At 51.5% G+C, this 26,869-nt stretch overlaps 1 protein-coding gene across 8 annotated transcripts in view; it reads left to right on the top strand.

Moving 5' to 3' along the window:
- DNAI2 (dynein axonemal intermediate chain 2) overlaps positions 1–20,867 on the top strand; it is a 31,612-nt gene extending 10,745 nt beyond the window's left edge. For 4 of the 8 annotated variants that reach the window (XM_070226010.1, XM_023652106.2, XM_070226012.1 and 1 more), the window contains exons 5-13: positions 446–588; positions 1,512–1,625; positions 8,864–9,003; positions 9,832–9,954; positions 12,232–12,455; positions 16,537–16,672; positions 17,189–17,299; positions 18,109–18,333; positions 20,105–20,867. In XM_070226010.1, coding sequence (XP_070082111.1) covers positions 446–588; positions 1,512–1,625; positions 8,864–9,003; positions 9,832–9,954; positions 12,232–12,455; positions 16,537–16,672; positions 17,189–17,299; positions 18,109–18,333; positions 20,105–20,209 — 1,321 coding nt within the window. In that variant the 3' untranslated portion in view covers positions 20,210–20,867. Of the gene's footprint in view, positions 1–445; positions 589–1,511; positions 1,626–8,863; positions 9,004–9,831; positions 9,955–12,231; positions 12,456–16,536; positions 16,673–17,152; positions 17,300–18,108; positions 18,334–20,104 lie in introns of all 8 variants that reach the window. The other 4 variants (XM_023652103.2, XM_023652105.2, XM_014738996.3 and 1 more) reach the window with 1 other exon arrangement.
- The last annotated feature ends 6,002 nt before the right edge of the window (positions 20,868–26,869 follow it).

Genomic DNA, 26,869 nt, shown 5'->3' with positions numbered 1-26,869 from the left:
CATCTTGGTTGGTTCCAGGTTTTAGCAATCATGAATAAAGCAGCTATCAATGTCTGTGTGTGGGTTCTTGTGTGGACATAAGTTTTCAACTCCTTTGGCTAAGTACAAAGGAGCACGATGACTGGATTCTCCACCCTCCTTCTCATCTTAGTATTGATGGGAAATCAAGCTTCAGGCTCAAAACTTTCAGCAAATGAAAACATCAGACTGGAATTTAACATCTTGTTTCCATTGTTTTAACTTTTATTATTGCTTTTTATTTATGGCTGGTAGGATCGGTTTTCCAATTAAGGGAGTCCTGTAAACTTTGTTTTTAAAACAAGTTTCTCTTAGTGAACGTTTAAATATGCTTAAATATGTTTGGGTTCTTTTAAGAAAGAATTTAGTAAATAAGAACTTGGGGGGCCCTGCACCCCAGTCTCTGCCCTCTCACTCTCCCCTAAAGGGATCCCCAGGAGATCAAGCGGCCAGCCACACACCTCTCCTGGCACCCCGATGGTAACAGGAAGTTGGCAGTTGCGTATTCTTGCTTGGATTTTCAACGGGCACCGGAGGGCATGAGCCATGACTCGTACATCTGGGACCTCGGTGAGAAGCAGGGGGCCCCACTGGCCAGGGAAGGCTGAGGGAGCAGGGCAGAGGCCAGCGAGAGGACAGGAACAGGCAGGGGACACTCACAGAGAGGGACCAGGCACCCAGGAGGAAGCCACTGTCTCATCCCTTCCCTGTCGGGGATCAGACGCAGCTGAGTGGAGCCAAATCGGAAGCAGGGAGCTCCCTTCATTTCGAGACCCGATCCCACGGAGTCCGAATCTTGGGTCCCTGAGGAGTGTATCAGAAGGAGTCCCCAACAGACTGAGAAGGGACCCAAGGAGGAGGGGAGGGGACTCACCTCCGTCCCTCCTTTCCTGGCACTTGTCCTTAATTCATGGTCAGTAGGGGCAGTGTGTCCACCCGGGAGCTCAGACTGTTGTTGACAGAGGGGCTCACTGTAAGGGCACAGCCTAGCAGCTGGCTGGCTTCCTGCTCGCAGGTGTCCCTCATTGTGGTCACTGTGAAAACAAGCGCTCCCGTTTTTAGCAGGTGTGGTGTAGGTGCCAAGCACAGAACTGAACGCTTTACACTCCTGAGCAGCTCAACGAGTTCCTACAGTGTCCCCGTGGGGTGGGCCCCGCCAGTATCCCCGCTACACAGGAAAGGAAACTGGTTCGGAGAAGTCAGGGGAGAGCCAACTTTGTGTAAAAACCTTGGGGTCAAACCTCGTTTTATGCCAAACCTGGGAACTGGACTAGAATTACAATTACACACACACATGGTCCTAATTCCCCCAAAATAAAGCCATTAAAGGAGCCCGTAGGGCAAGATTCTGGGCACTGAGGACCGGAAGTTGCAGCCAGGAGAGGACTTCCAGGCTTCCCCCCGCCACCCACACCTGTCGAGGGGGTTAGACTGTTTGATTCTGTCCCTTTCTTCCCAGGCCTCATGGGATATACTCTTTTTCTTCTTTGTAGAAAACCCCAACAGGCCTGAAATTGTCCTGAAGCCGTCTTCTCCTCTCGTCACCTTGGAGTACAACCCCAAAGATTCCCACGTGCTTCTGGGAGGCTGCTACAACGGGCAGATTGGTGAGGAGGGACCCGGGCGCTTAACCAGGGCCAGCCCAAGTTCCCCGGGCTCGGCAGCAGCCCGGCCCCTGCTGCTGTCCAGCCCGGGCTTGCTAGGGAGGACGAGTAGGGTGGGGACCTCCCACAGCTGGCCAACTCCAGACGTCTGGGGGAGTCAGGTTTTGCTGACACCTCAGCAGTGTCTCCAGTTGTAATAGTTCAAGTAGGTCTAAAATTCGTTCAAAATAAAAAGTTAAGAAAATTATAGGTCAAGTAAAGTCAAGGAATATTTGCTGCATGCCTGCCGTGAGCTGGGCAAGGTAGCCAGAGGCACAGGGTTGACGAGACCACTGGGGGCTCCATCTCAGGAGACTGTGTAGTCCTGACTATATAACCTGTGTGGTAACGGGTGTGAGTAGTGCCGGCCTTATAGAATGAATAGGAAGTGTTCCCTCCTCTTCTGTTTTTCGAAGAGTTTGTGACGAGTTGGTATTAATTGTTCTCTAAATGTTCAGTAGAATTCACCAGTGGAGCCATTTGGTTCTGGAGTGCTCCTTACTGGAAGTTTAAAAATGGCTATTTCAGGAGCCAGCCCTGTGGCCAAGTGGTTAAGTTTGCACGCTGGGCTTCGGTGGCCCAGAGTTTCGCTGGTTCAGATCCCGGGTGTGGATATGGCACCGCTCGTCAGGCCACGTTGGGGCGGTGTCCCACATGCCACAACTGGAAGGACCCACAACTAAAATATACAATAACGTACTAGGGGGGATTTGGGGAGAAAAAGTAGGAAAAAAAAAAAAAGGAAGATTAGCAACAGTTGTTAGCTCAGGCCCCAATCTTTAAAAAATGGCTGTTTCAATCTCTTTGCTTGTTACAGGTCTTTTCACATTTTATATTTCTTCTTGAATCCGTTTGAGTAGTTTGTATCTTTCTAGAAATTTTTGTATTTCATTTAGGTTATATGATGTGTTGACATCTAGTTGTTCTTAGTGTTCCCATATAATAATTTCATCTCTGTAAGGCTGGTAGTGGTGTCTCCTATTTCATTCCTGATTTCAGTAATTTGAATCTTCCCTCTTTTTTCAATTGCTCAGTCTAGCTAGAGGTTTGTCAATTTCGTTTTTTCAAAGAACCGACTTTTGATTTTATTGATTTTCTCAGTTATTTTTTATTCTCTATTTCATTTATTTCCTCATTTTTATTTAATCTTTATTATTTCCTTCTTTCTGCTTGATTTGAGTTTAATTTGCTCTTCTCTTTCTAATTTCTTAAGGTGGAAGGTTAGCTTATTGATTTGAGGTTTTTAAAAATATATGTGTTTACAGTTATGAATTTCCCTCTAAGCACTGCTTTGGCTGTACCTCATAAGTTTTGTTATGTTGTGTTTTCATGTTCATGCATTTCAAAGTATTTTCTAATTTCCCTTTTGAGTTCTTTGACCCATTGGTTATTTAGGAGTATGTTGTTTAATTTCTATGTATTTGTGAATTTTCCAGTTTTCCTTCATGTATTGACTTCTAGTTTTATTCTGTTTTGGTCAGAAAAGATGTCTTTCATGATTTCAATCTTTTAAAATCTATTGAGGCTTGTTTTATGGCCTAACATGTAGTCTATCCTGGAGAGTGTTCCCTGTGCCCTTGAGAAGAATGTATTCTGCTCGTCAGATAGAGTGTTCTATAGATGTCTATGAAAGCTAGTTGGTTTATAGTGCTGTTCAAGTCTACTATTTTCTTATTGACCTTCTGTCTAGTAGTTCTATCCATTATTGAAAGTGGGGTATTGAAGTCGGAAACTATTATTAGTGAATTGTCTATTTTTCTCTTTAATTCTGTCGGGTTTTGCTTCACGTCTGTTACGACTCTGTTGTTAGGTGCTATCTTAGTTCGGGCTGCTATAACAGAATACCATAGATTGGGTGGCTTACGCAACAAACATTTATTTCTCACAGTTTTGGAGGCTGGGCAGTCCAAGATCAAGGTGCCAGCAGACCTGCTGCCTGGTGAGAGCTCGCTTCCTGGTTTGCAGACAGCTGCCTCCTTGCCATGTCCTCACGTGGCGGAGAGCAGAGAGAGGACATGGGCTCTCTCGTATCCCATCTTGTGCAGTTGTGTGTCACTTAACAATGGGGCTGTGTTCTGAGAAATGCATCACTGGATGATTTTGTCATCGTGCAAGCATCATAGAGTGTACTTACACAATCCTAGATGGGATAGCCTGCTACACACCTAGGCAATATGGTACTCACGGGACCACCCTTGTATATGTGGTCCATCATTGACCAAAACATCCTTATGTGGCACATGACTGTAATGGCACTAATCCCATCCATGAGGGCTCCACCGTTGTGACCTAATTATCTCCCAAAGGCCCCACTTCCTAATACCATCACATTGAGAGTTAGGATTTCTTTTTTTTTTTTTTTTGAGGAAGATTAGGCCTGAGCTAACATTTGCTGCCAATCCTCCTCTTTTTTGCTGAAGAAGACTTGCCCTGAGCTAATATCCATGCCCATCTTCCTCCATTTTATATATGGGATGCCTACCACAGCATGGCTTGCCAAGCAGTGTGTAGGTCTGCACTCAGGATCCAAAGTGATGAACCCCAGGCTGCTGAAGCGGAATGTGTGAACCTAACTCCTGTGCCACCAGGCCAGCCCCAAGGGTTAGGATTTCAACATGTGAATTTTCAGGGGACACAGACATTCAGTCCTTAACAGGTGCATATACATGTTTATAACTGTTATGTCTTCCTAACTAATTGATCCTTTTATCAGTATATAATGTCCTTCTTTGTTTTTAGTCTGTCTTCTCTGTTATCGGCACTCCAGCTCTCTGATGCTGTTTGCGTGGTATATCTTTTTCCATTCCTTTACTTTGAACTTATTTGTGTCTTTGAATTTAAAGTGTGTCTCTTGTAGATTGTATATAGTCAGCATACAGTTGGATCATGGTTTTTTTCCTTTAAATCTATTCTACCAATCTCTGCCTTTTTTTTTTTTAAAGATTGGCACCTGAGCTAACAACTGTTGCCAATCTTTTTTTTTTCTTTTCTTCTTCTTCTCCCCAAAGCCCGCCAATACATAGCTGTATATTCTGGTTGTGAATGCCTCTGGTTGTGCTATGTGGGATGCTGCCTCAGCATGGCCTGACGAGTGGTGCCATGTCTGCTCCTGGGATCCAAACCGGCAAAACCCTGGGCCGCCAAAGTGGAATGCACGAACTTAACCACTTGGCCATGGGGCCAGCCCCAATCCCTGCCTTTTGATTGGGGTTTAATCCATTTGCATTAATGTAATTACTGATAAAGTAGGATATACGTCTGCCATTTTGCTATTTGTTTTCCATATTTCTTATATCTTTTTTTGCTCCTCTATTTCTCCATAACTGCCTTCTTTTGCGTTAGATATTTTCTAGTGTACCATTTTAATTCCTTTGTCATTTCTTTTACTATATATTTTTGAGTAATTGTTTTAGTGGTTGTCCCGGGGGTTACAATTAACATCTTAATTTATAACAATCTAGTTTGGATTAATATCAACTTGATTTCAATAGTAAACAAAAACTTTGCTCCTATATAGCTCTGTTCCCTCCCTCCCTCCATTGCACAGTTATCCTCATATAAATTACATCTTTATACATTGTGTGCCCATCAGCACATATTTATAATTATTTCTTTATGCAGTTGTCTTTTAAATAAGATAGGCAGGGAAAAGTTGCAAACAAAGCACATTTATGCTGCCTTTGATATTTGCCTGTGTAGTTATCTGTACTAGTGCTCTTTATTTCTTCATGTGGGTTTGAGTTACTCTCTAGAGTCCTTTAGTATCAGCTGAAGGGCTCTCTTTAGTATTTCTTTCAGGGCAGCTCTCCTAGCAACAAATTCTCAGTTTTTGTTTATCTGAGAATGTTTTAATTTCCTTCATTTTTGAAGGATAGTTTTATTGGATATAGAATTCTTGGTTGATAGATTTTTTTCTTTCATTATTTTGAATATGTCATCACACTGCCTTCTGGCCCCTGTGGTTTCTGATAAGAAACCAGCTGTTAAACTTACAGATGATCCCTTGTTTGTGATGAGTCATTTTGCCTAGCTGCTTTCCTGATTCTCTCTTTGGCTTTGATTATAATGTCTTAAGGTGGGAGTATCTTTGAGCTTATCCTACTTGGAATTCATTTAGCTTCTTGGATATGTAGATTAATGGTTTTCATCAACTATGGGAAGTTTTCAGCCATTATTTCTTCAAATATCCTTCGTGCCCCTTTGTCTCTCCTCTCCTCTGGGACTTCTGTCATGTGTATGTTGGCATGTTTGATGGTGTCCCACAGATCTCTGAGGCTCTGTTCATTTTTCTTCATTCTCATTTCTTTCTGTTTCTCAGACTGGATAATCTCAGTTGACATCTTCAGATTCAGTGATTCTTCTGCCTGCTCAAATATGCTTTTGAGTCCCTCTCCTGAATTTTCATTTCAGTTAATGTATTTTTTCAACTCCAGAATTTCTGTTTTGTTCTCCCTTTTTCAAATAATTCCAATCTCCTTGTTGATATTCTTTATTTAGTGAGATATCCTTTTCATACTTTCCTTTAGTTCTTTAGATATGGTTTCCTTTAGTTCTTTGAACACATTTACAATAGCAGTTTGAAGTCTTTGCCTAGTAAGCCCAACATCTGGGCTTCCTTGGGCACCGCCTCTATTTACTGCTTTTTTCCCTTGTGTATGGACCATACTTTCTTGTTTCTTTGTATGTCTTGTGAATTTCTTGTTGAAAACTGGGATTTTTTGTATAACATAATGGGGCAACTTTGGAAATCAGATACTCATACTCCCCAGGGTTTATTTTTGTCGCTGTTTGTTGTAGTTATTGTTTGTTTCTTCAGTGAATTTTCTGAACGAACTCTGTAAAGTCTGTGTTCTTTGTCCTGTGTGATCCCTACCGTCCCCACTCGGTTAGCTTAGTGATCAGGTAATGATCGGGCAGAGATTCCCTTGAACACCTGGATCCAAAAGCTCTGCCCGTCTTTGCTGAAGGCCTCTGTGTGCATGTCCGAGGATGCCTTCAGCACTCAGGCAGGTGGGTGTCAACTCTGCCTCAGCCTCTGTGCAGAGCCTCAAGGTCAGCCAGAGGTGAGAGCTTGTGGCCTCCTCAGTTCTTTCTTAAGCACGTGCATAGCCCCGCGCATGCACACCTCCCTCCCCATGCATGTGGCCTGCTAGATCAGAGCTTTTCAAAGCCCCTGTGGGCATCTCATTCTCCAGCTTTTCCTTTTAAGTTTTTTGGTTAACCCACTGTCTGCCCCACCCGTTATCCACCACTTCAGGGAGCTGCGAAGTTAATTAATTGCCTGTAATTATAATTAACAATTACCTCAAAAAAAGGAATTTCTTCCCTGAGCAAGCTCCAAGTCAAGCTGAATATAGACAAGTTTGCACGTGGGATCTTCCCGGGAGCCACCAGACAGGTCAGATAATGGCAATTCTTTGCGCGGGAGGCTTTGTGGGAGCTCCATCCCCATTCTGCCCCGACCTGTGGCTGCCAGGCCACTGCTTCTCACCAGGAATGCAGAATGTTACTTTTCAAGGCTACCTTGGAACTGAGGAGTGTGGGGTCTTAACTAGGGCGGGTCCCAATGCCACGATGCCTACTGTTCTTACAAGATTCGGCTGTCTTTCTTGAAGCAACACCTGCTGGATTGCTGTGAGCCTTTGGCTAATTTCCAGACTTCTGAAAAAGTTGATTCTGACAAGTCTTGCCAGTTTTCGCCTTGCCTTTATGGAGGAGAGGATTTTCAGAGGTCCTCGCTCCCCCGTTTTTACTGATAGCACATCCGGAAAACTGACTTTTTGGTCCCTAGTGAGCTTGGAGGAAACCTGTCCACAGGGCTCTGAGCATTCCTGCCGGCCCTCCACTCTGGCATGAAGCAGCCAGACACTCAATCCTCCTGTCTACACCCCAGGCCAGACTCGCCCAGGCACGAAAAGGGTTCCCCACCCCCTGACCTTCACACGCCCTCTCACTTCCCCTTCTCCCTTTGGGAGCAGGAACCAGAATGGCTGGGAAACTTCTCAGAAACGCTCTGTGGCCTGGCTTCCTCCCGGCCTTCTGAGGCTCCTGGTCTCCCTCTCAGACCTGCTGCCTCCTCTCTGGGGGAGCTGCCAGCCTGTGCAGTAGATATGGGCGCCCATAAATCTCCCTGCCAAGTTATCTGGGTGCCAGGGCTCTAAAAGACTGAAGCACAGCCACTTTGCCATGATTTATTCAGGAGCCCTGCCTCCCTCATTCATAACGGCTTTCAGCGGCTTTTTGTGCAGCTCAGACCAGCCCAGGCTTGGCTCTGCTGCCTGTAAGGTGGGCCGCAGCGGACCCACCCTGGAGCACTGCTTTGCCCAAGCAGAGCAAGCCGAGCTGAGAAAACCCATTCCTGGGCCAGGCTGGTTCAGGGCCAAACGCCTTGGACCTGGATTCCGTAAACCAAGACTGTGGATCAAGTATTTGGCTGCTGTTTTACGAAAGCAGCTTTCCTAGAAACAGCTCTGAGTAACGGGGTGGGTCCTCACTGTGCACTCCTGGGAGAATGAGAACAAAATCTATCAGGACCAAAAATAGATAAGCTTCGAGTCTTTCTTGGTAAAGCAGAAGGGGTGGAGCGCTGATAGCGGATCACAGTAGGGGCCGAGCTCCCTCTGTGGGTTTCTTTCCCGCCAGAGGGGGCAGAGGTACAGCGGACAAAAGGAGGGAGTGGATGCAGGAGAGCTCTGCCCCAGGTTCTTCCTGCCGAGCCTTCCCCTGTGGCGGAGGCGCTCCTCTCTCTTCACCGGGCTCCCTCCATCGTAGGCTCATCCGCAGTCTTAGTTTCCTCTCACCTCCTCCAGGAAGCTTTCCCTGACCACGTCCATGTGTCCCTCACCAGAGTGATCACAGCAGGGGCTGTACTGGCAGGTCCCCTCCCTGCCTCCCAGGGACCATGTCCATCTTATTCCCAGCGGCTTCTCCAGGGGCCCAGTGTGGTACCCAACATGTGGCGGGGGCTCAATGGAATGAATGGAGCATGCGCTCAGGAAGTCTTCCCGCAGAGATTGTGTGGGGGCTTGGGAGGCTGGCAGGAAACTCAGGCTGGTTTGAATGTAGCCCTGATTCTAAAAAACCACATAAAACCACATGCCTGCTAAACCAAAAGAAAGTAGCATCCCTCTAGCCCTGCTGCCTGCACCGGGGAAGGAAGCCTGTGCTTCAGTTCACCTCCCCCTCATTTTCTTCCCCGCCAGCCTGTTGGGACACCCGGAAGGGCAGCCTGGTGGCAGAGCTGTCCACCATTGAGTTCAGCCACCGAGACCCCGTGTACGGCACCATCTGGCTGCAGTCAAAGACGGGCACAGAATGCTTCTCGGCATCCACGGACGGGCAGGTACCGAGCGGCCAGGCGCTGTGCGGGGTGAGGGCGTGGGGAACACAGTCACGGGTAATACAGCGCGCTCATGCAAAACAAAATCCGAAAGGTACGAAAGGGCAGATGGCGAAACGCCTTCCTCCCACCTCTGCCCCCAAGCCTCCCACCTCTCCCCGTAGGTGCCCACCTGCGACCTGCGGCGGCTGCTTCGTCTGCCTTCAGAAGCAAACACATCTGTCTTCTTCGCTCTCTTTTTGCACACCTTTCATGTTGGTCTGCGCTTGATGTTTTTCATTTAGCATTTCTTAAAGATGATTTCATGTTTCATAAAGCGCAGCCGCACGCCTGTCAGGGACTGCATTGGGTATGCCATAATTTATTTAAGTAGATTTTCATATTTTGTTGTTACTAAAAAAATGTAGCCAAGAGTGGATTTGTATATAGACAATTTCATGCATGTGAAGGTACATCTACAGCATGCATTCCCGGCAGTGGGACTTCTGGGTGAAAGGATGTGTGCATTTATAATATTGCCACGTATTGCCACATTGTGGGGAGCCTTTAGGAATACGGATTCCAGGGTGCACTGTAGTCAGGAGCTCTGGGGTGAGGCTCTAGCACCTGGATTGCGTGAAGCTTGCCCATGACCTGACGATCAGCCAGGCTTGGGACCATGGACCAGAGCAGTCATTCTCAAAGCGTGTTTGTTCCTGTGGGCTGCTGGTAGCCCCTGTCACATACCCTTTTGTTCCAAGCGACTGACCCCAGGAAGTTGGAGTGGGTATGGGAGGCAAAAGCCAGAACCAAGGGACCTCAGGTCTCCAAGTCGCCCCTTCTTCCTGTCAGGTCATGTGGTGGGATATCCGGAAGATGAGCGAGCCCACTGAGGTGGTGATCATGGACATCACCAAAAAGGAGCAGCTGGAAAATGCCTTGGGGGCCATCTCCCTGGAGTTCGAGTCTACTTTGGTGAGTGTCCTTTCCTCTCCCTTCCCGACTTCCATTGCCGGGGCAGCGGGAGCCAAGGACGGGCCGTGGCTAGTGTATCAGATGCTTGTGGCCCCGGGGGCGCTGCTGCTTTCCTTGGGCGTCAGACTAAGCCAGGGAGGACCATCCAATCATGGTCGTCCTGGACCTGTGCCTTCTTTACAATGACTTTCCAGCAGGGGGCAGCAGAGCTTCTTGAGAAAGGAAACTGTGCTAATTCCCAGGAAGTCTTCGTTCGGCTAGTGTCTGGGCTGAACAGAAGGTAATCTTTCGGACAGGACAAGAATCCAGAAAAGCCTCATTCTATGGGAAGAGGCCTGCCCGGGACCAACATCAGGAGGCCAGACCCTGCCCCTGCCCCTGCCCCATGTAGGACCCTTTGTGGGTCACTTCACCTCCTGGGAAGAAGCAGGAGGCGTTGGAAAGGGAAATGAGACCAGAGTAGGCTCCTCGGAAAGCCAGAGCACAGGCATAATGAAGGCACTTAGTAACTGAGGAGGAACAGTAAAGAAATACCAAAGCAGTAATGTGAATGTGTCAGAGGAGGGAAGCTTCTAGAAGCAGCCAATGAAGACTCCCTCCAAAGCGGGGAAGCAACTTTCCCAGATGGCTCTTGGCTTGGGCTGCTTCCTGGCTTATGTCCCTCTGAGGCTCAGGCCTGGCTCCCCTTGGGTTGTCACTGGTTTGCCTCTGGGTCATGTGACATCATTCCTAGACCCTTGGGAGGTGCAGGTGCTCTGGCCTCACCTTGCCCCAGGAGTCCTCACCCAGAACTGGGGGATGCATGCTGGTGGGGTGAAGTGGGTGACAATTTAACTGACCCCAACCCTAGACATGGAGGTCGGGCTGGGGAGGACTCAAAAAAACATTCTGTTCTGGAATCAGGGATTTCTAGGCCAAGCGCTAGATGTAATGACCCTGTGGCCACTAGTCCCCACCTCCCCACAGTGTCACTGAGTGCAGACTGCGTGCTGGACACTCGTAACTGCCTTACACGATGAGCTTGTGTACTCATCCATGGCCATCTTGTGAGGTAATGTTATTATCCCTACTTTCCAGATCAACAAAATGAGTCTTAATGGAGTAAGTCACATGCTCTGGAACACAGTGAAGCTGGAGCTCCAGTGCAGGGCTCTGACCGGAAGGCCCAGGCTCGCCACCCCGACCCCACCGAGAAGTCTGAGGCTGGAGCCATGATGGGCCATCCGGATGCAGTTAGCCCATCTCCCTACCAGCTTGCAGGAGCCCTGCAGTTCATTACCTCCTTTTCTGGGCCTCTCAAGCTGTGTCTCCTCACTTTCCTTTGACCCTCAACTTGTAACCCATTTGTTTTTCTTTTTAATTGTGGTAAAAAAACACATAACATAAAATGTACCATCTTAACTATTTTTAAGTGTACAACTGAGTAGTGTTGAGTATATTCGCATTGCTGTGCAATGGATCTCCAGCTCTTTTTCATCTTGCAAGAATGAAACTGTAGCTATTCAACAACAATTCTCCATTTCTCTCCCTCTCCTTCAGCCCCTGGTGACTACTTTCCTGTTTCTATGATTTTTGACGACTCTAGGTACCTCATATAAGTGGAATCATGCAGTATTTGTCCTTTTGAGACTGGCTTATTTCGCTTAGCATAATGTCCTCAAGCTTCATCCACGTTGTAGCATGCGTCAGAATTTCCTTCCTTTTTAAGGCTGAATAATACTCCACTGTATATATACACCACATGTTGTTCATCCATTCATCTGTCAGTGGACACTTGGGTTGCTTCCACTTCTTAGCTATTGTGAATAAAGATGCTGTGAACACACGGGTACAGGGCCCAATTTTGCAGGGAGTAGCTGGAGGCTGGGGGGAGCTCTTCTAGATCCATGTTCTACATTATTCATTCAATCATTACTTCATCTGTCCTGACATTCAGGATCTTTATGGCAAAATGCCTGGTGGACACAACGATGCTACATGAAGAAAGTGATGACACTCTCCAGGGACTAGAAAGTCATGGAGGGCTTCATTAAGCATGGGGTCTTTGAGTCGGTTCTAAAGAAGGGTAGGATCTGATGAGGCTGGGATGAGTGGGGCAACTCCCCAGGAGTGCGTGGGGCACAGCCTGAGCAGAGGCTTAAACCGAGGTTCCTTCCAGCACCTTCAGACCCCACCCCCCCACCTCCTGCTCCTCCCCAGCAGACCGCTTGCCATGCCGGCTCAGCCCCATGCTGATGTTTCATGGAGCCTTCCACTCCTGTGTCGCTCCCTCTGCAGCCAACTAAGTTCATGGTGGGTACCGAGCAGGGCATCGTCATCTCCTGCAACCGCAAGGCCAAGACGTCGGCTGAGAAGATCGTGTGCACCTTCGCAGGCCACCATGGTCCCATCTATGCCCTCCAGAGAAATCCCTTCTACCCAAAGAACTTCTTGACCGTCGGCGACTGGACCGCCCGCATCTGGTCAGAAGACAGCCGGGAGTCGTCCATCATGTGGACCAAGTAAGGGAGGAGGTTGGGAATGGGAGGGATGGAGCCCTCCCCAGCCCACCCCGGGAGTACCCTGAGCTTCCATGTGTCCACCCAGAAAATGGAGAACGACACTCCTGCACAAACACCTGGGTTTATGCTAGGAAATGGCTCGATTCAGCCACTTCACAAAGGAATATGCTTCAAACCGCCAGGGTTAGTAGTAATAACAGCCATGGGTTAACTTGCTTAACCCTCAAGACAACCATAGGTAGCGTTGCTCTTCCCATCGCCTCATTGTGTTAGGAAGCTGAACTACGGGGAGGCAAAGCCACTTGCTGCTGGTCTTCCAGCTGGTGAGAAGGAGAGCCGGGGTTGAACCCAGGCAGCTTGGACTGAGCATCTGGGCCCCTCATCAGCACAGCCTGGTGGGTCTCCCCTCGTGTGAGGGGGCGGGGAGGGAGCTTGGGACAGAGCTGTGAGCACTAAAGTTAGAACAGAGAAGCTTTGGGTACTCGCCCACCCTGCCCAGAGAGAGGCCAGCGGGGTGCTGTGAGACTGAGACCCCTCAGGATGGTCCCTCTGCCCCTGACTGAGCCGGGGAGAGCCACGTCCCGCAGAGATGCCACAAAGCTGGCAGAACCAAGAGAGCAGACCGAGGCGTGGGGCTGGGGGCGGGTGCCCTATTAGCCTTTGTGTGTGTGAATCTGGGGCTCCTTTCCAGCTCATGCAATCAGACTCCTGCAATATTGATGCCACCGTGGACCCGAGCGGGCGTTTTCGGTTCCAGTGGTTCCCAAACCTAGTTGCATCGGGATCTCCTGGGAGGAGTTATGATTCTAAATCCAGATTCCAGGGCCCCAGCCGTGGAGTCCTGCTATATTGGATCTTGGGTTTGGCGCAGGAATGGGCATGTTGAGGAGCTCCCCCGGGCTTATGATTCAGCCAGTTTTGCTTTTGGAGCAGAAGTCTGGTCCAATGTCCCTGTTCTGCAGGGGTGGAAATGGAGGCCCAGAGGGCGGCGCTCTGTTCCAGGTCCCATAGCAAGTTAGAGGGCTTGATGCCACCAACCCAGGGTCCGGGTGGGCGTGGAGCCTTCCCAACCTCCTTGGATTCTGCAGGCGGCCAGGGTGTGTGCTCACGGAGACGGGAGCCTGGACATGAGCAGAGCCCGCCCTCTCCTTAGGCCTTTCTCCGGGCTCCTTCCTGGAGGGCGTTGGCGGGCCTGTGTCCTGTAGCCTGTGTGCCTCTCTCCCTCTCCTCCTGCATAGGATTGAACAGGTTTCACAAATAAAAATATAGGATGCCCAGTTAAACTTGAATTTCAGAAAAAACAAAGAGTGATTTTTTTTAAGTATGTCCCATGCAATGTTGAGGACACACTTACACTAAAAATTATTCATTGTTTGTCAAAAATCTCCAGATAGTTTCTTTTGCCTTGACAATTTCTCCCCCTGTGGCCTAGCTGTCCACACAATTAATTGCAAAGAAAGTTGGGAAATGTGGTCTCTGACTTGGCCACCACGGGGCCAGCTACAGCTGCATCGCTGCAGAATTTTTTTTTCAAATAGACATCATTACGTTTATTTTACTCACTCTTTTATTTTTTTTTTAGTGTTTGTGGTTTTTTTGAGGAAGACTAGCCCTCTTTTTGCTGAGGAAGACTGGCCCTGAGCTAGCATCCGTGCCCATCTTCCTCTACTTTATATGTGAGACGTCTGCCACAGCATGGCTTGATAAACAGTACACAGGTCCACACCCGGGATCCCAACTGGCGAACCCCAGGCCGCCAAAGCAGAACATGCGAACTTAAATGCTGCTCCACCGGGCCGGCCCTATACTCATTTTCTTTTTGAGAATTTTATGTTCTAAGGAGATAGTGGCATTAACAAAAAGATATATCAAAAGACATTCTTGAGAAGAAATTTCAGCTGCCAAGCACCATGCTCTGTTATGTATTTATTGCAATGTCGGTTTCCCACTACTGTCAGCCCCCCAACCTGGTCCATTTCCAGCTCCACCAATTGGCTGTATGAGAGGAAATCTAGGACTTATTCTCACATCTTTCTTGCTTCATCGTCTATATCCAAGTCCTGACAGTTTCATCTCATATATATGTATGAATATATAGTGTATATTGTGGTATAACTGACATGCAAGAAGCTGTCCATACTTGATGCATACAGCTCTGTGAGTTGGGCCTAAGTATACACCTGTGAAACCATCACCACCTTCGAGGCCATAAACATATCCATCACCTCCCTCCCACCTCCTTTATTATAATTATTAATTCGTGTGTGTCTGATGAGAACACAACACAAGATTTGCTCTCTTAGCAAATTTGAACTGTACAATACAATCTTGTTCACCATCGGCACCAGGTTGTACAGTGAGTAGATCTCCAGAACTTGCCTTGTATAACTGTTACTTTGTGCCCTTTGACCATCACCCGCCGTTGCTCCCTCCCCCCAGCCTCTGGCAACCTACTCTCTGCTGCTATGAGTTTGACTTTTTCAGATTTCACATATAAGTGAGATCATACAGTGTTTGTCTTTCTGGGTCTGTCTTATTTCACTTAGTATAATGTCCTCCAGCTTCATCCATGTTGTTGTAAATGTCGGGATCTCCTTGTTTAATGCTGAATAATATTCCATTGTTTGTATATACCAATTTTCCTTTTTTCTTCTTCTCTCCAAAGCCCCCTAGCACTTGGTTATATATTCTAGTTGTAGGTCGCTCTGGTTGTGCTACGTGGGATGCTGCCTTAGCATGGCCTGATGAGTGGTGCTAGGTCTGCGCCCAGGATACAAACCGGTGACACCCTGGGCTGCGCAAGCGGAGTGTGCAAACTTAACCACTCAGCCACTGGCCGGCCCCTGCATTTCCTTTATCCGTTCATCGTCCCTGGACATTTAGGTTGTTTCCGTAGCTTCGCTGTTGTGAATAATGCTACAGTGAACATGGGACTGCAGGGGTCTCTTCGAGATCCTATTTTCATTTCCTTTGGATAAATACCCAGAAGTAGAATTGCTGGATCATATGATAGTTCTATTTTTAATCGTTTGAGGAACCTCCATACCATTCTCCATAGTGGCTGCACCAATTTACATTCCCACCAATGGCGCACACGGGTTTCCCTTTCTCCACATCCTCGCCAACACTTGTTATCTTCTGTTTTTTTAATAACGGCTGTTCTAGCAGGCATGAGGTGCTATCTCATTATAGTTTTGATTTGTGTTTCCCTGAAGATTAGTGATGTTGAGCACCTTTTCATGTACCTGTCGCCCATTTGTACATCTTTGGAGAAACATCTGTTCAGGTCCTTTGCCCATTTTTCAATTGGGTTATTTGGGTTTTTGCTGTTGAATTACATGAGTTCTTATATATTTTGGATATTAACCCCTTATCAGATAGATGGTTTGCAAATGTTTTCTCCCATTCCATAGGTTGCCTTTTCATTTTGTCAACTGTTTCCTTTACTGGGCAGAAGCTTCTTATGTTGATGTGGTCCCACTTTCTTTTTGCTTCTGTTGCCTGTGCTTTTGGTGTCACACCCAATAATTCATTGCCAAGACCAACGTCAAGGAGCTTTTTCCCTCTGTTTTCTTCTAGGAGTCTTATGGTTTTAGGTGGTACATTTAAGTCTCTAATCCATTTTGAGTTGATGTGTGTATATGCTGTAAGCTAAGGGTCCAATTTCATCCTCCACTGCAGAAATCTTTGAAAATGTGGATTAAACCAAGTAGGAAGTTTAACTCTCTTCTAAGCTCAATTTTGTGAACTTTTCTGGGCGCATCCTTCCTCTGGCTCCTTTCAGTGAGTCCCACGCCTGGGGAACTGGGCCCAGATCCAGCAACAAGTGTCTGTTCCCTGGAGTGAGCTGTGGAGCAACTCCAGGGGCCAGCCCCAGGGGGGAACGTACCCAGAGCCCTTTAAAGCACATACCATGAGTGGTGGGTGGGTGAGGTTGGCATGGCTGGAAGTCAGACACAAGGAAACTGCCTACCTGGCAATGAGACCCTGGAGGAGCTGGGTGAGCAGGCTGTGGCACAGCAGCCTCTCTGTCCCTCCTGACCACAGCCGTCCCCGACTGGTGGCTCCCGGCTCCCCACAGGTACCACATGGCTTACCTCACCGATGGCGCCTGGAGCCCCGTAAGGCCGGCAGTTTTCTTTACCACCAAGATGGACGGGACCCTGGACATCTGGGACTTTGTGTTCAAGCACTGTGACCCCGCCCTCAGCCTGAAGGTCATGTCCACCTCCCCGTCCCCACATATCCAGGCTCTCAGGCCCTGATGGCTGCAGAATCCCCTGGGAGAAATTTAAAAAGGACAAAAAGCCGATGCCTGGCCTCTCCTCCCGCCAGGCCTGTTCCTTCAGAAGCCTGGGGAGCAGGCTCCTGGCAGCTGACCCTTCCAGCCCGAGCTAACGTTAGCGCATTAGCATAACCAGAGCCCAGACACTGGCCTGGCGGGGCTACGGGAGGACGGGGGGATTGGGAAACTGCAGGATGAATGTGGGCTGGACTGGAGGGGTGGGGTAAGGTGGGAGGTGAGGCTGGGGGCGAAGAGTCTTGACAGCCAATGTGAACTTCATCCTGCGGGGCCCGGGGAGTCACCCAGGGCATCTGAACGGCCGCTTGGCTAAGGCTTCCCGGAGGCCAGATCATCAGACAAAGGGTTCCTCTGCTTCTCTCTCCCCGCCCGGGTCTGGCTCACCCTCCAACAGGTGTGTGATGAGGCCCTCTTCTGCCTCCGGGTGCAGGACAACGGGGGTTTCATCGCCTGTGGCTCCAAGCTGGGGACAGCCACACTGCTGGAAGTGTCGCATGGGCTCTGCACGCTGCAGAGGAATGAGAAGAACATAGCATCTTCTGTGAGTGGCCAGTGCCAGGACGAGGGGCCCTCCACTGAGGTCTTGACCTGGCCCCATGGCAGGCCGGGCCAGTCAGAGAAGAAACTGTGGTCCCTCCTTCTCCCCTCCTGGGAAATGGGTGGACGTTTGGGGGAGGCAGCCTGGTGTCCTGAAATGGGCGCAGTAACTGGGTGTGAGGAGGTCTGAATCTGCCCTGGCTTAGCCACTACGTAGCAAGTGGCCCTGAGCAGGTCACTCTTCCCCTCCAGGCTTCATTTTTCGGCTGCAAATCAAAGTGGTTTGACTAGGTCTGTTTGTCTAGTTGCAAACAATATATTTTTTGCAGCAGAACCTGTCAAGGGAAGGCTTAAAGGAAAGCCAAAAGAGAGGACAGCCGGGATGGGGCTGTTCTAGGGGAGGGCGCGGGGGGCTGAGATCTGTCACCGCACCCATCCTGGCGGGCAGCCCTACCGTGGGGCTCGCTGAGGAGCTGAATCCCCTGGTGCCCAGAGCCTCCTGGCTCCTCCTGAGACTGTGGCCCCGCCACTGAGCTGCTCCTTCATGGGCCCACGGCCACCACGTTGCACAAGGCCAGATGGCGTTCTTCACGCTTCGTCTCTGTTCTTGGAACTCTTTGGAACTGCGTAACTGGGTGTCCCTGCTCCTGCCTTCCGACCCCTGTAGTTAGCCCTCCTTTCTCGCCATTAGCCCTGAGTACAGATCTCTTTGGGGGCCGTCTTGACTAAAGCCAGGAGACCCCAGCCTGGCCCCTGTGCTGGGAGCCGCTGGCCGCCCACCCTCTTCCCACGAGCCTCTCTGTGTACCCCCAGATATTTGAGCGCGAGACCCGGCGGGAGAAGATCCTGGAGGCAAGGCACCGAGAGATGAGGCTGAAGGAGAAAGGCAAAGCGGAGGGCAAGGACGACGACCTGAGGGAGGAGGAGACTGCCGTGAACCTGGAGGAGCTGGTCGCCAAAGCCGAGGAGGAGTTCTTCAACGTCATCTTCGCGGAGCTGAAGAAGAGGGAGACGGAAGCCTTGAAGAAGTCCAAGCCTGTAGGGGACTTGAGTCAGGGCCTGGGTGGCTGGGTGGGAGCCAGGGCGCCTGCGTTCTGCCTGCTTGCTGACCTTCTGGGTGATCTTGAGCAAGTAGCCTTCCCAGGTGGACTTCACCTGTCCATTTGGCAAGTGGGAGGAATTCCTCCCTTCCTCCAGAGGAATCCTGTCTTCAAACGGACTTCAGGCTCCTTGAGAATAGGAGGCATGCTCTCTGCTTCTTGGAATCCTCTCCCCACCCCAACAGGCTCCTTGAACATGTGTGTGCCGACTGAATGAGGATCCGGGCCAAGTGAGCTGTCAGATGAGCGAGCCCCGGGGCCCCTGGAGGAGGGGCTGTGAAATCCGCGGTGTGGAGGGCGTCCCGCTTACCCCGCCTGGTGTCAGGGGGTGATTTGTGCTGAGCTCATCCGTCCGTGGCCCCAGCTGTAAAGCGCTTTCTAGCTGTAACGCTGGGCTGGTCACTGCAGTTTGTGGCTCCTGAATTTTCATCTGGAGAATGAGGAGATGGAGCTATAAAGCTTCCAGGCCCTCTTCTGTCCCGGGGGACAGAGGAAGAAAAGGCATTGTTGTTCTGGGTCATCCCCTTTAGGGGCCCACAGATAAGATGCCAAGATGTGAACGAGTGAGAGAACCGCATGGAAGGGGAAGAACAAGCTCATGTACGCCAGCACCTACCCTTGTGAGCAGGACCTGCTACATAATTAGGGGCATGGCCCAGTGTAAAATGAAAACATGGCGCCCCTTGTCAAAAAGTATTGAGAAGTTGAGGACAATGACAGCAGAACCTGAAAGCAAGTGTGAGGCCCTTGTGTGCACAGGGCCCGTGTGAGCACACGGGGCGCCCGCCAGGACACCGGCCCTGCATGCACATCCGTGTGGCGCATTCTCAGGCACTAGTGAGTGGGCATGGTGACGGAAGATGGGTGGGCACGTGGAGAAGATCATCGGTTCCATCTTGTGTCTCCCTCCCACTGCGGGCAGGGACAGGCTGTGATTCCTCCCAGAAGTGCTTGGATGGGAGCGGCTCTGTTCTCATGCTCTCTGTGTGACACAAGCGGGACAGAGAGCGCCCTCCATTGATGGCGGAGGCGAGACTGGAGGCCTGGCTTGGACCCACAGCACGGCTCATCCCCCCACACACTGGGCCCTCCGGCCTCCAGGGGGCGATGCCAGCATCAACCACCTTCCACCGGGCACTGCACTGACAGATGCTGCGCTTGGCGCTGGAGGTCCCAAAATGTGCTCAACACAGCAGCCTGAATGCGTTAGATGAACCCTAGCCTCAGACGGGTTCAGGGTCACAGAACTGGCCCCTCCCTCTCTGCCAGCCACACAGTTCCTGCCTCTCTCCTCGTTTTCTGCAGTTGGCCAGAAGTTCTGGGGTCGGAGCTGAGAAAACAGTGCTGGGGCCTTACACCCATCATTTCCCATGCCGGCCACAGCCCTGTGGGGAATCATGTCCACCCTACAGAGGAGGGCACCAAGGAGGCCCAGGAGGAGCTCACCCGAGGTCACCCAGTCAGCAAGCGGCAGTGGCAGGACTGATACCCGGGTCTGGGGGACGCCCAGGGCCGTGCCCGCTGTCTGCACCCGCTGGCTCCGAGCACCCGCTAGGCCCTCACGGCCATGGCGCTGGCTGCACAGTCTTCTGGGCGCCCAGCAGTCCAGGCCTCAGCCTGTTAGCTATTTTTGGTTTCGGGGGTTAATTTCCTGGGGTGCAGGGGAGGCCTGTCCCCTCCAACAGTTCTGCGCTGTCTTTTCTTGGCAGAAACAACCGAGTCTGGAGATAGACCAGGACCAGGAGCAGGACCAGGAAGTGGAGGGAGAGGACGAAGGGGAGGAAGAAGGAGACGATGAGGAGACTCCGGCCTAGCAGGTCAGCCCCGCCTGCAGCCCCACTCGCCCGTGCGCCTCGGTTTCCCACCTCTTGGCGCTGCCCTGGTTTTACGAGCGGGGGCAGAGAGGGGGGGCAGAGAGGGGTAGCACGGGGGCCCTGACCCAGCCCCCAGGCGGCACAGATCACTGGCCTAACAGACTCACTGAGACGAGTCCCCAGCGACCCCTTGGAGGGAGAGAAGGGACAGGGCTCTTCCCTGAGCTGGTGTCCCTCGTCTCAGCCACCCAGGCGCACCCTGGGCACACCCTGGCCAACTCAGTCCCACCCAGCCTTTCAGCCTGGCCCTGCATGGGCCCTTGGGTTCAGCTTCTCAAGAGCTTTCCCAACAATCATTTTCTCTCACAAGCTTGCAAAGCCTCGACTAGGCTCGCCACAGCCACGGTGGGGCCCCCGGAAGGCCCTGTGGTTGGGGGGAGGGGCTCCTCCTCCTCCCTCACTGACCCTCCCACCCACTTATAACTCGGCATCAGAAAGTCTGTCCACTTGTGAAATTTCTTGCCAAGTAACTCCTCCGGGCATGTTACCTCCGGGGGTGAGTGTAGATGGATGAGCCGAGCTTGCTTATTCTTGTGCGCTGCAAGCTTTCTATTACCTTAATCCTTGTAAAATTAAATTAAAGATAACAGTGCCAACAGTTGCTGCTTACTGTGCATCCTGCGCTGAGAGCTCTTCATGTTGTCTCATGTAATTCTTTTCAAAAGTCCCTGGAAAGTCTGCGCTCCGACTGTCCCCACTCTACAGAGGAAGAGACAGGTTTGGGAGACGTGGGGGGACTTGCCCACGTCACAGAGCTAGAGAAGGGCAGAGCGGGACGAGAGCCCAGAAAGCTCATTCCTGCCCCTGCACAGCAGTCGACGGTGGGCTGGGCACCGTGCAGGGCCTGCGGGGGCTCCAGGATGGGCAGTGGGCTGCCCTGAAGCCACAGAACAACAGAGGACTCGGTGACCATTGCCAGGAACGTCGGTAGGACGAGAAGGCACCTCAGAGCCAGCTTTGCACCAGGAGAAGTCCGCCGATCACCGTTCATTCTGTGGGTGTCAGTGTTCCTGACAGGGACCCAAAGTGCCCTTTTACAAAATGCTCGTGTTAAGAATCTTAGTGAGCAGGGGCCGGCCCCGTGGCCGAGTGGTTAGGTTCATGCGCTCCGATGCCGCAGCCAGAGTTTCACCGGCTCGGATCCTGGGCACAGACATGGCACCGCTCGTCAGGCCACGCAGAGGTGGCATCCCACATGCCACAACTAGAAGGACCCACAACTAAAAATATACAACTATGTACTGGGGGGATCTGGGGACAAAAAGCAGAAAGAAAAAAAAAAAGAAAGATTGGCAGCAGTTGTTAACTCAGGTGCCAATCTTTAAAAAATAATTGATTAATTTAAAAAAAAAAGAATCTTATTGGGGAGGAACCCAGGGCCAGCTACCCCTTGTGCCCAAAGGGAAAAAAAAAACATTGAGTTGCCACTGTGGCTAGACTTTGATAAAATAATCATGGCGGGTCACATTTATTGAGTGCTTGATCGTCTCAATACCCCCAGAAGGAATGCTGTCACCATCTTTAATCCCTGAGTTCTGGATGTGCCAGGCGAGGCCCAGAGAGAGGGAGTAAGTTGCCTGAATCTCCTGGGAGTGAGTCGCAGAGCCGGACCTCGGCCCACCCTCCCAGCCCTAGAGCTTCCATACGCAGGCCACTGCCAGGTGTCCCAGGAAGAGGAGTGGACCAGCCGGACCTCCGCTCCCTGCCCCGTGTTGCCACCCAGGCAGAGGATGCCCACACGTCACACATCCTGCTCTGTACCATCTCCCGTGATCGGCCCCTCACTGTGCGAGGACACAGGGGGCCGTGGAGCTGCCCAGGGAGCAGTGGTTTCAACTGGGGGCGATTTCTGCCCCTGATACAGGACACTTGGCCATGTCTGGGGACATTTTGGATTGACATAACTGGTTGGAGGGTACTACTGGCATCCAGTGGGTAGAGGCCAGGGCTGCTGCTGACCAGGACAGGCCCCACTACAAACAATGATCCAGCCCAAAACATTGATCGTGCCAAGGCCGAGAAACCTGACTTAGAAAATCTCTCCAAATGAAATGTCTCAGGAGGAAATCATAGCTCCCTGTTGCATTAGTGCAGGCACACTGACGGGCCCCTTGGTGAGCTCCTGGGACGATGAGCTCCAAGGGAGAATGTTCTGTTGCTGCACCAGAATTTTGGCCTTTGGCTCGTGCTTGCAAAGGTAGGCCACTGCTGGGGCCTGCAAACCCTTCGCTATGGGTACAGAGAGCGCCACTGTGCCAGGATGGCATTTGAGGAATGGGCGTGGGAGAGGAGAGGAGGGCCCTGCAGACATCGCTGGGCAAAGGGGGTGTGAGCTCTGTGGCTGTGATGCCCTTGCTGCCCATCCTCACGGCCGTGACCTTCACCCCCTCATCCACCAGCCTCACTGGGAACCTGTTGCTTAGTCTTTCTAAGGGGAGCAAAACAAAACCACGATGCAGACCACCCATGGGAGAACCAGAGGCCGCTGGAAAACCCTGGCACTGGAGGCGTGGAATGCAGAACGTGGAATGCCGATGGCGGGCCTGGGTGCGGGGACACATCCAAGCAGGGTCGGAAAGTGGCAGGAGCAGCGGCCGAACCCAACCGTCCACCGCACAGTTAGGTCCCTCCTGACAGTGCACACCTGGGGGAGGGTGTACTGCTTCTCTTGAACCTGTTCTGCTCAGCTGATTTGACGGACAAACGTGCCTCTTAACTGACAATGCTTCAGCTTGCAGCCGTCACAGCCCAGTGGGCTCCCACAGGAATCACTGTCCCACATTCCCTTCTGCGGGGCAGCTGGGTGCAGTCCAGGGCAGGACTCTGAAGAAGGACCCTCTTGCCCTTTGTTAGAAACAAAGTAAAGTGCACCCAGGGGCAAAATAAAGAGGCCCCCGGAATGACACTGACCCCCAGGGGGAGGCAACACAGTCTGGTTGCACACACAGTCAGATCAGCACCCCCTTTCGGCTCTTCCCTGGCTCCCAGAACCAGAGACCCAGGAGCCAGCACCCTGTGCGCCAAGGGCCTGCGGGATGAAGCTGAGGATGGTGGACAGAGGCAGGGTTTTCTGGAGCTTACAGGCAGGTGAAAGGGTCTGGCTTGAAGTCTGCACCCAGCTCAGGCGCTTGCCATCTGGGTAACGTTGCCCTCACTCAGCGCTGTGCCAGGGACTGGCCACAGAGCGGTGAATAAGCCAGACAGACTCTACTCTCCCAGAGCTTGTCAGCTAATTCGAGAGACAGAGAGCTGACAAATACGCAGACACAGAATGACGGTTGTACAAAGTGACACCTTAAGGGAACGTACAGGGTGCTATGAGAGGGATAATAGGAGGGACTAACTTACACTCTAGTGGAGAGGGAGCTGTCAGGGAGCCCTCGGTGAGAAAATGACAATGAGCGGAGACCCAGAATGAGTAGGAGGCAGCCAGGTGGGGTGTGTGCACGCGCGTGTGCATCTGTGAGCACGTGTATGCACACCTGTGATTATGGGGATGGACAGTGGAGAGGGCGCCCCAGGCAGAGGAGAGAAGTCGCCTGGTGCTGCTCCGTTTGGCCAACTGGGAGAAGTCGAGGTGGTGGAAGGCTGGGGAGACGGGAAGGAGCCTGGAGAACACTCAGGGCCAGGCGGGCAGGGCCCTGAAGGTCCCCTTGAGGATTTTGACCTTTCTCCTGAGATCACTGAGAAGCAGAGGAGTGGCATGACAAGATCTGTATTTTTACAACATCCCCAGACCACTCGAGGATGACGGCCCGGAGGGAAGCCGCACAGAGCCTGGCTGGGAGGACATCGGGGTGTGGGGCGAGAGAAGATGGCAGCTTGGAGCTGGGCAACGGCCACAGGTTACTCACCTTTCTGCACCTCTCTTAACCTACGTCGGGGGATTACTTAGGGGAGTAAATGAAATAACGCATGACACCACCACAACTGGGTTCAAAGTGAATGCTCAGTCAGGGTGTATTACCTCCCTCACGGAGAAGCTTCTGGTAGCCATCCAAGACAGCCTTCACCACAGGCAGCAAGTTCTGGGTTAGTCAGAAGAGCTACGAGGATGATATGTGAACTGGTTTCTCAGGAGCCCTTCAGCATCTGAACCCCAAACCTGGAAGAGGATGCTGAGGCTTCTTTTTTTTTTTTTTTTTTTTTTGGTGAGGAAGATTGTCCCTGAGCTAACGTCTCTGCCAATCTTCCTCTATTTTGCATGTGGGAGGCCGCCACAGCATGGCTTGATGAGTGGTATGTAGGTCCATGCTCAGGCTGCTGCCAAAGCAGAGCCTGTGAACTTAACCACTAGGCCACTGGGCCGTCCCCCTGCTGGGGCTTCTTAAGAGAAAAATCTTCAATGGATGCTTTGTTTCCCAATTACTCTCATTTCAACTCCCAAGCTATAAAGCAGCCATGTCCAGCTTACCAATGGGGACTGGAGGGGGACGTGGGGTACACCGGGGGGGGACATGACTTTGGTCCTTTGGGCCCTAGAGGGTCACAGGGCTTTAGAAAGTGCTCAGGGCTCATTGAAACCAGTAGGTTCCAACCGCAGGTGGGTTTGGAGGGAGATGAGAACATCACGTACCTCTGACTGGAAATATCCTCGCACCGTGGGAATAACGGTCACTGATGATGTCAACTCTCAGGAGAGCAGCAGTGGCCTTTTCATTAAGTAAGGGAGCTTTCGCCTGCTGGAAACTTCAGATAAATGAATGAAGACCTCGAGGAACTCAGAAGGGATGCGTAAGATGAGTTTTGAAGGCGTTAGCCAGACAAATAGCAGAAGGTGGACCTCCAGGGGTCGGGGCCAGAGCAGCGGGGAGGAGAGGAAGGGCCAAAGGTGAGATCGAGAAGGCCGGGACTCCAGGCCAGTGGGCCAGGGGCGGACTCCACACGGAAGGCAGTCGGGAACCATGGCAAGTGAGGGAACAAGGCCGATCTGTCTTTTAGAGCGATGATGAGTGGAACTGGCAGGTAGACTATGCAGGCTGCTGTGGCCATCCAGATGGGACACTGCGGGGTCTCAGCCTGTGGGCAGTGGCAGCGGGGATGCAGAGGAGGGACAGAGCAATGGGATTGGATGAGCGATCAGATTCCGGGGCGGTACTAGTATGTAGGGGGACGTATTGAGCACTCACCAAGTGAGTCCCGGGTCCCCACCCTCCTGGGGTTTCCTTTGATGGCCCTTTAAGGGCATAAGAAGAGTTTTGTGGAGGAGAGGAGGGCTCTGAGGGAAATCTGACGGAAGTTGGAAGCGGTGTACCAGGCAGAGGGACCAGCCTGAGCAAAGGCCAGAAAGTAGGAGCCAGCAGCCGTGCGCATTGGGGAACAAACAAGGAGCCTGAGTCTGCAGAGCGAGCAGGCAGGTGCGAGAGGAGACGAGGCTGGGCAGGGGCTGAAAGGAGGTGGTGAAAAGAGAAAAGAAAAGCGAGGTATCTGCTTTCACTTCCATGTGGGAGCCTCCCCTTTGAGGCAGGGAGCCTGGCAAGAAGCTGTGGTGTTGCCCTGATGAGAAAGATAACAGGTGGAGCCGGGGATGTGGCCAGGAGCGGACAATGAGGAGAAACACCTACAGAAGTGGAACCTCCAGGACGTGAATGCAGAAGAGGAGAGGAAAGAGGAATTCAAAAATCCCTTAGAGGGCAGTGGGGTCATCGAGCAAAACACAGAAGGGAAGCGGAGGGAACGTTGGAGAATAGGACGACTTTGCAAGGAGTCTCCAAGGAAGATGGGCTGGGCCCTCCTGCTTAGAGCTTCTCTTGTTTCACCGCCATCGTCCATCCTGGGTGGGATTTACGCACGTGGAGGAACAGAAAAGAGAGAAAAAACACCTATAGTCCGATTGACCAGGGGCCTCCTGTGGCTGATCCAAATAGATGAGATTCAGGGTCTGCACGTAAGCCGGGAGGGCGATTTCTATCCAAATGACACATCTTCAGACTCACTTGAATCTCGTGCAGCACTGGCCAGCCTGGGTGTGCAGCCTGGCGGGCAGCCCGGGCTGGAGAACAGGACAGAGCCCTGGGAAGCCTGCAGGAGTGTTTGGTTTCCAGCAAGCTTCGCTTGGTTTATCTATTTATCAAATCCAAGGCCGCGGGCGGCTTCCTGCCGCTGTTCATTAATAACTATACCGAACACAGGCTCCTCGGAGGCAACCGGGGAAGCCCGTCCCAGGGCACAGGCTGGCAGCGTGCTGCGCCTCTGGATGTGTGCCAGGCCGTCTGAGAAACCCCGGGGGGAGGAGCGGCTCCTCCTTACCCAGCTCCTTCCACGGGCCGTGAACCCCACTGGGGTCCCCTCGCCCAGTCTTTGCAGGGGGGCTGCCTGGCTCAGCTTCAGCAGGGGCAAGAGAAGACAAGCAGGGTGGACCATCAGAGGCAGGAGAAGCTGCACCATCACCCAGGAAACTGAGGCCCAGAGGGGACAGGAAACACCTGCGCCAGGCGGTTTGGGAAGTTGGATGCAGAGCTGGGACTGGAATCCTGTTTTCTGGGGGCCTCCTGGGGCAGGGAATCTTTCCCCTGTGCTCCGAGTGTGTAACTGCGTTATCACCCACAGTGGAGACTGCAGCCTTTGACCTATGCTTTCTTGCACTGTATTGTGGCTCTT

The sequence above is a fragment of the Equus caballus genome, chromosome 11 (assembly GCF_041296265.1).
Source record: "Equus caballus isolate H_3958 breed thoroughbred chromosome 11, TB-T2T, whole genome shotgun sequence".
Taxonomy (NCBI): Eukaryota; Metazoa; Chordata; class Mammalia; order Perissodactyla; family Equidae; genus Equus; species Equus caballus.
The sequence above is the reverse complement of the archived record's forward strand: the minus strand, read 5'-3'. Positions and strand labels throughout refer to the sequence as shown.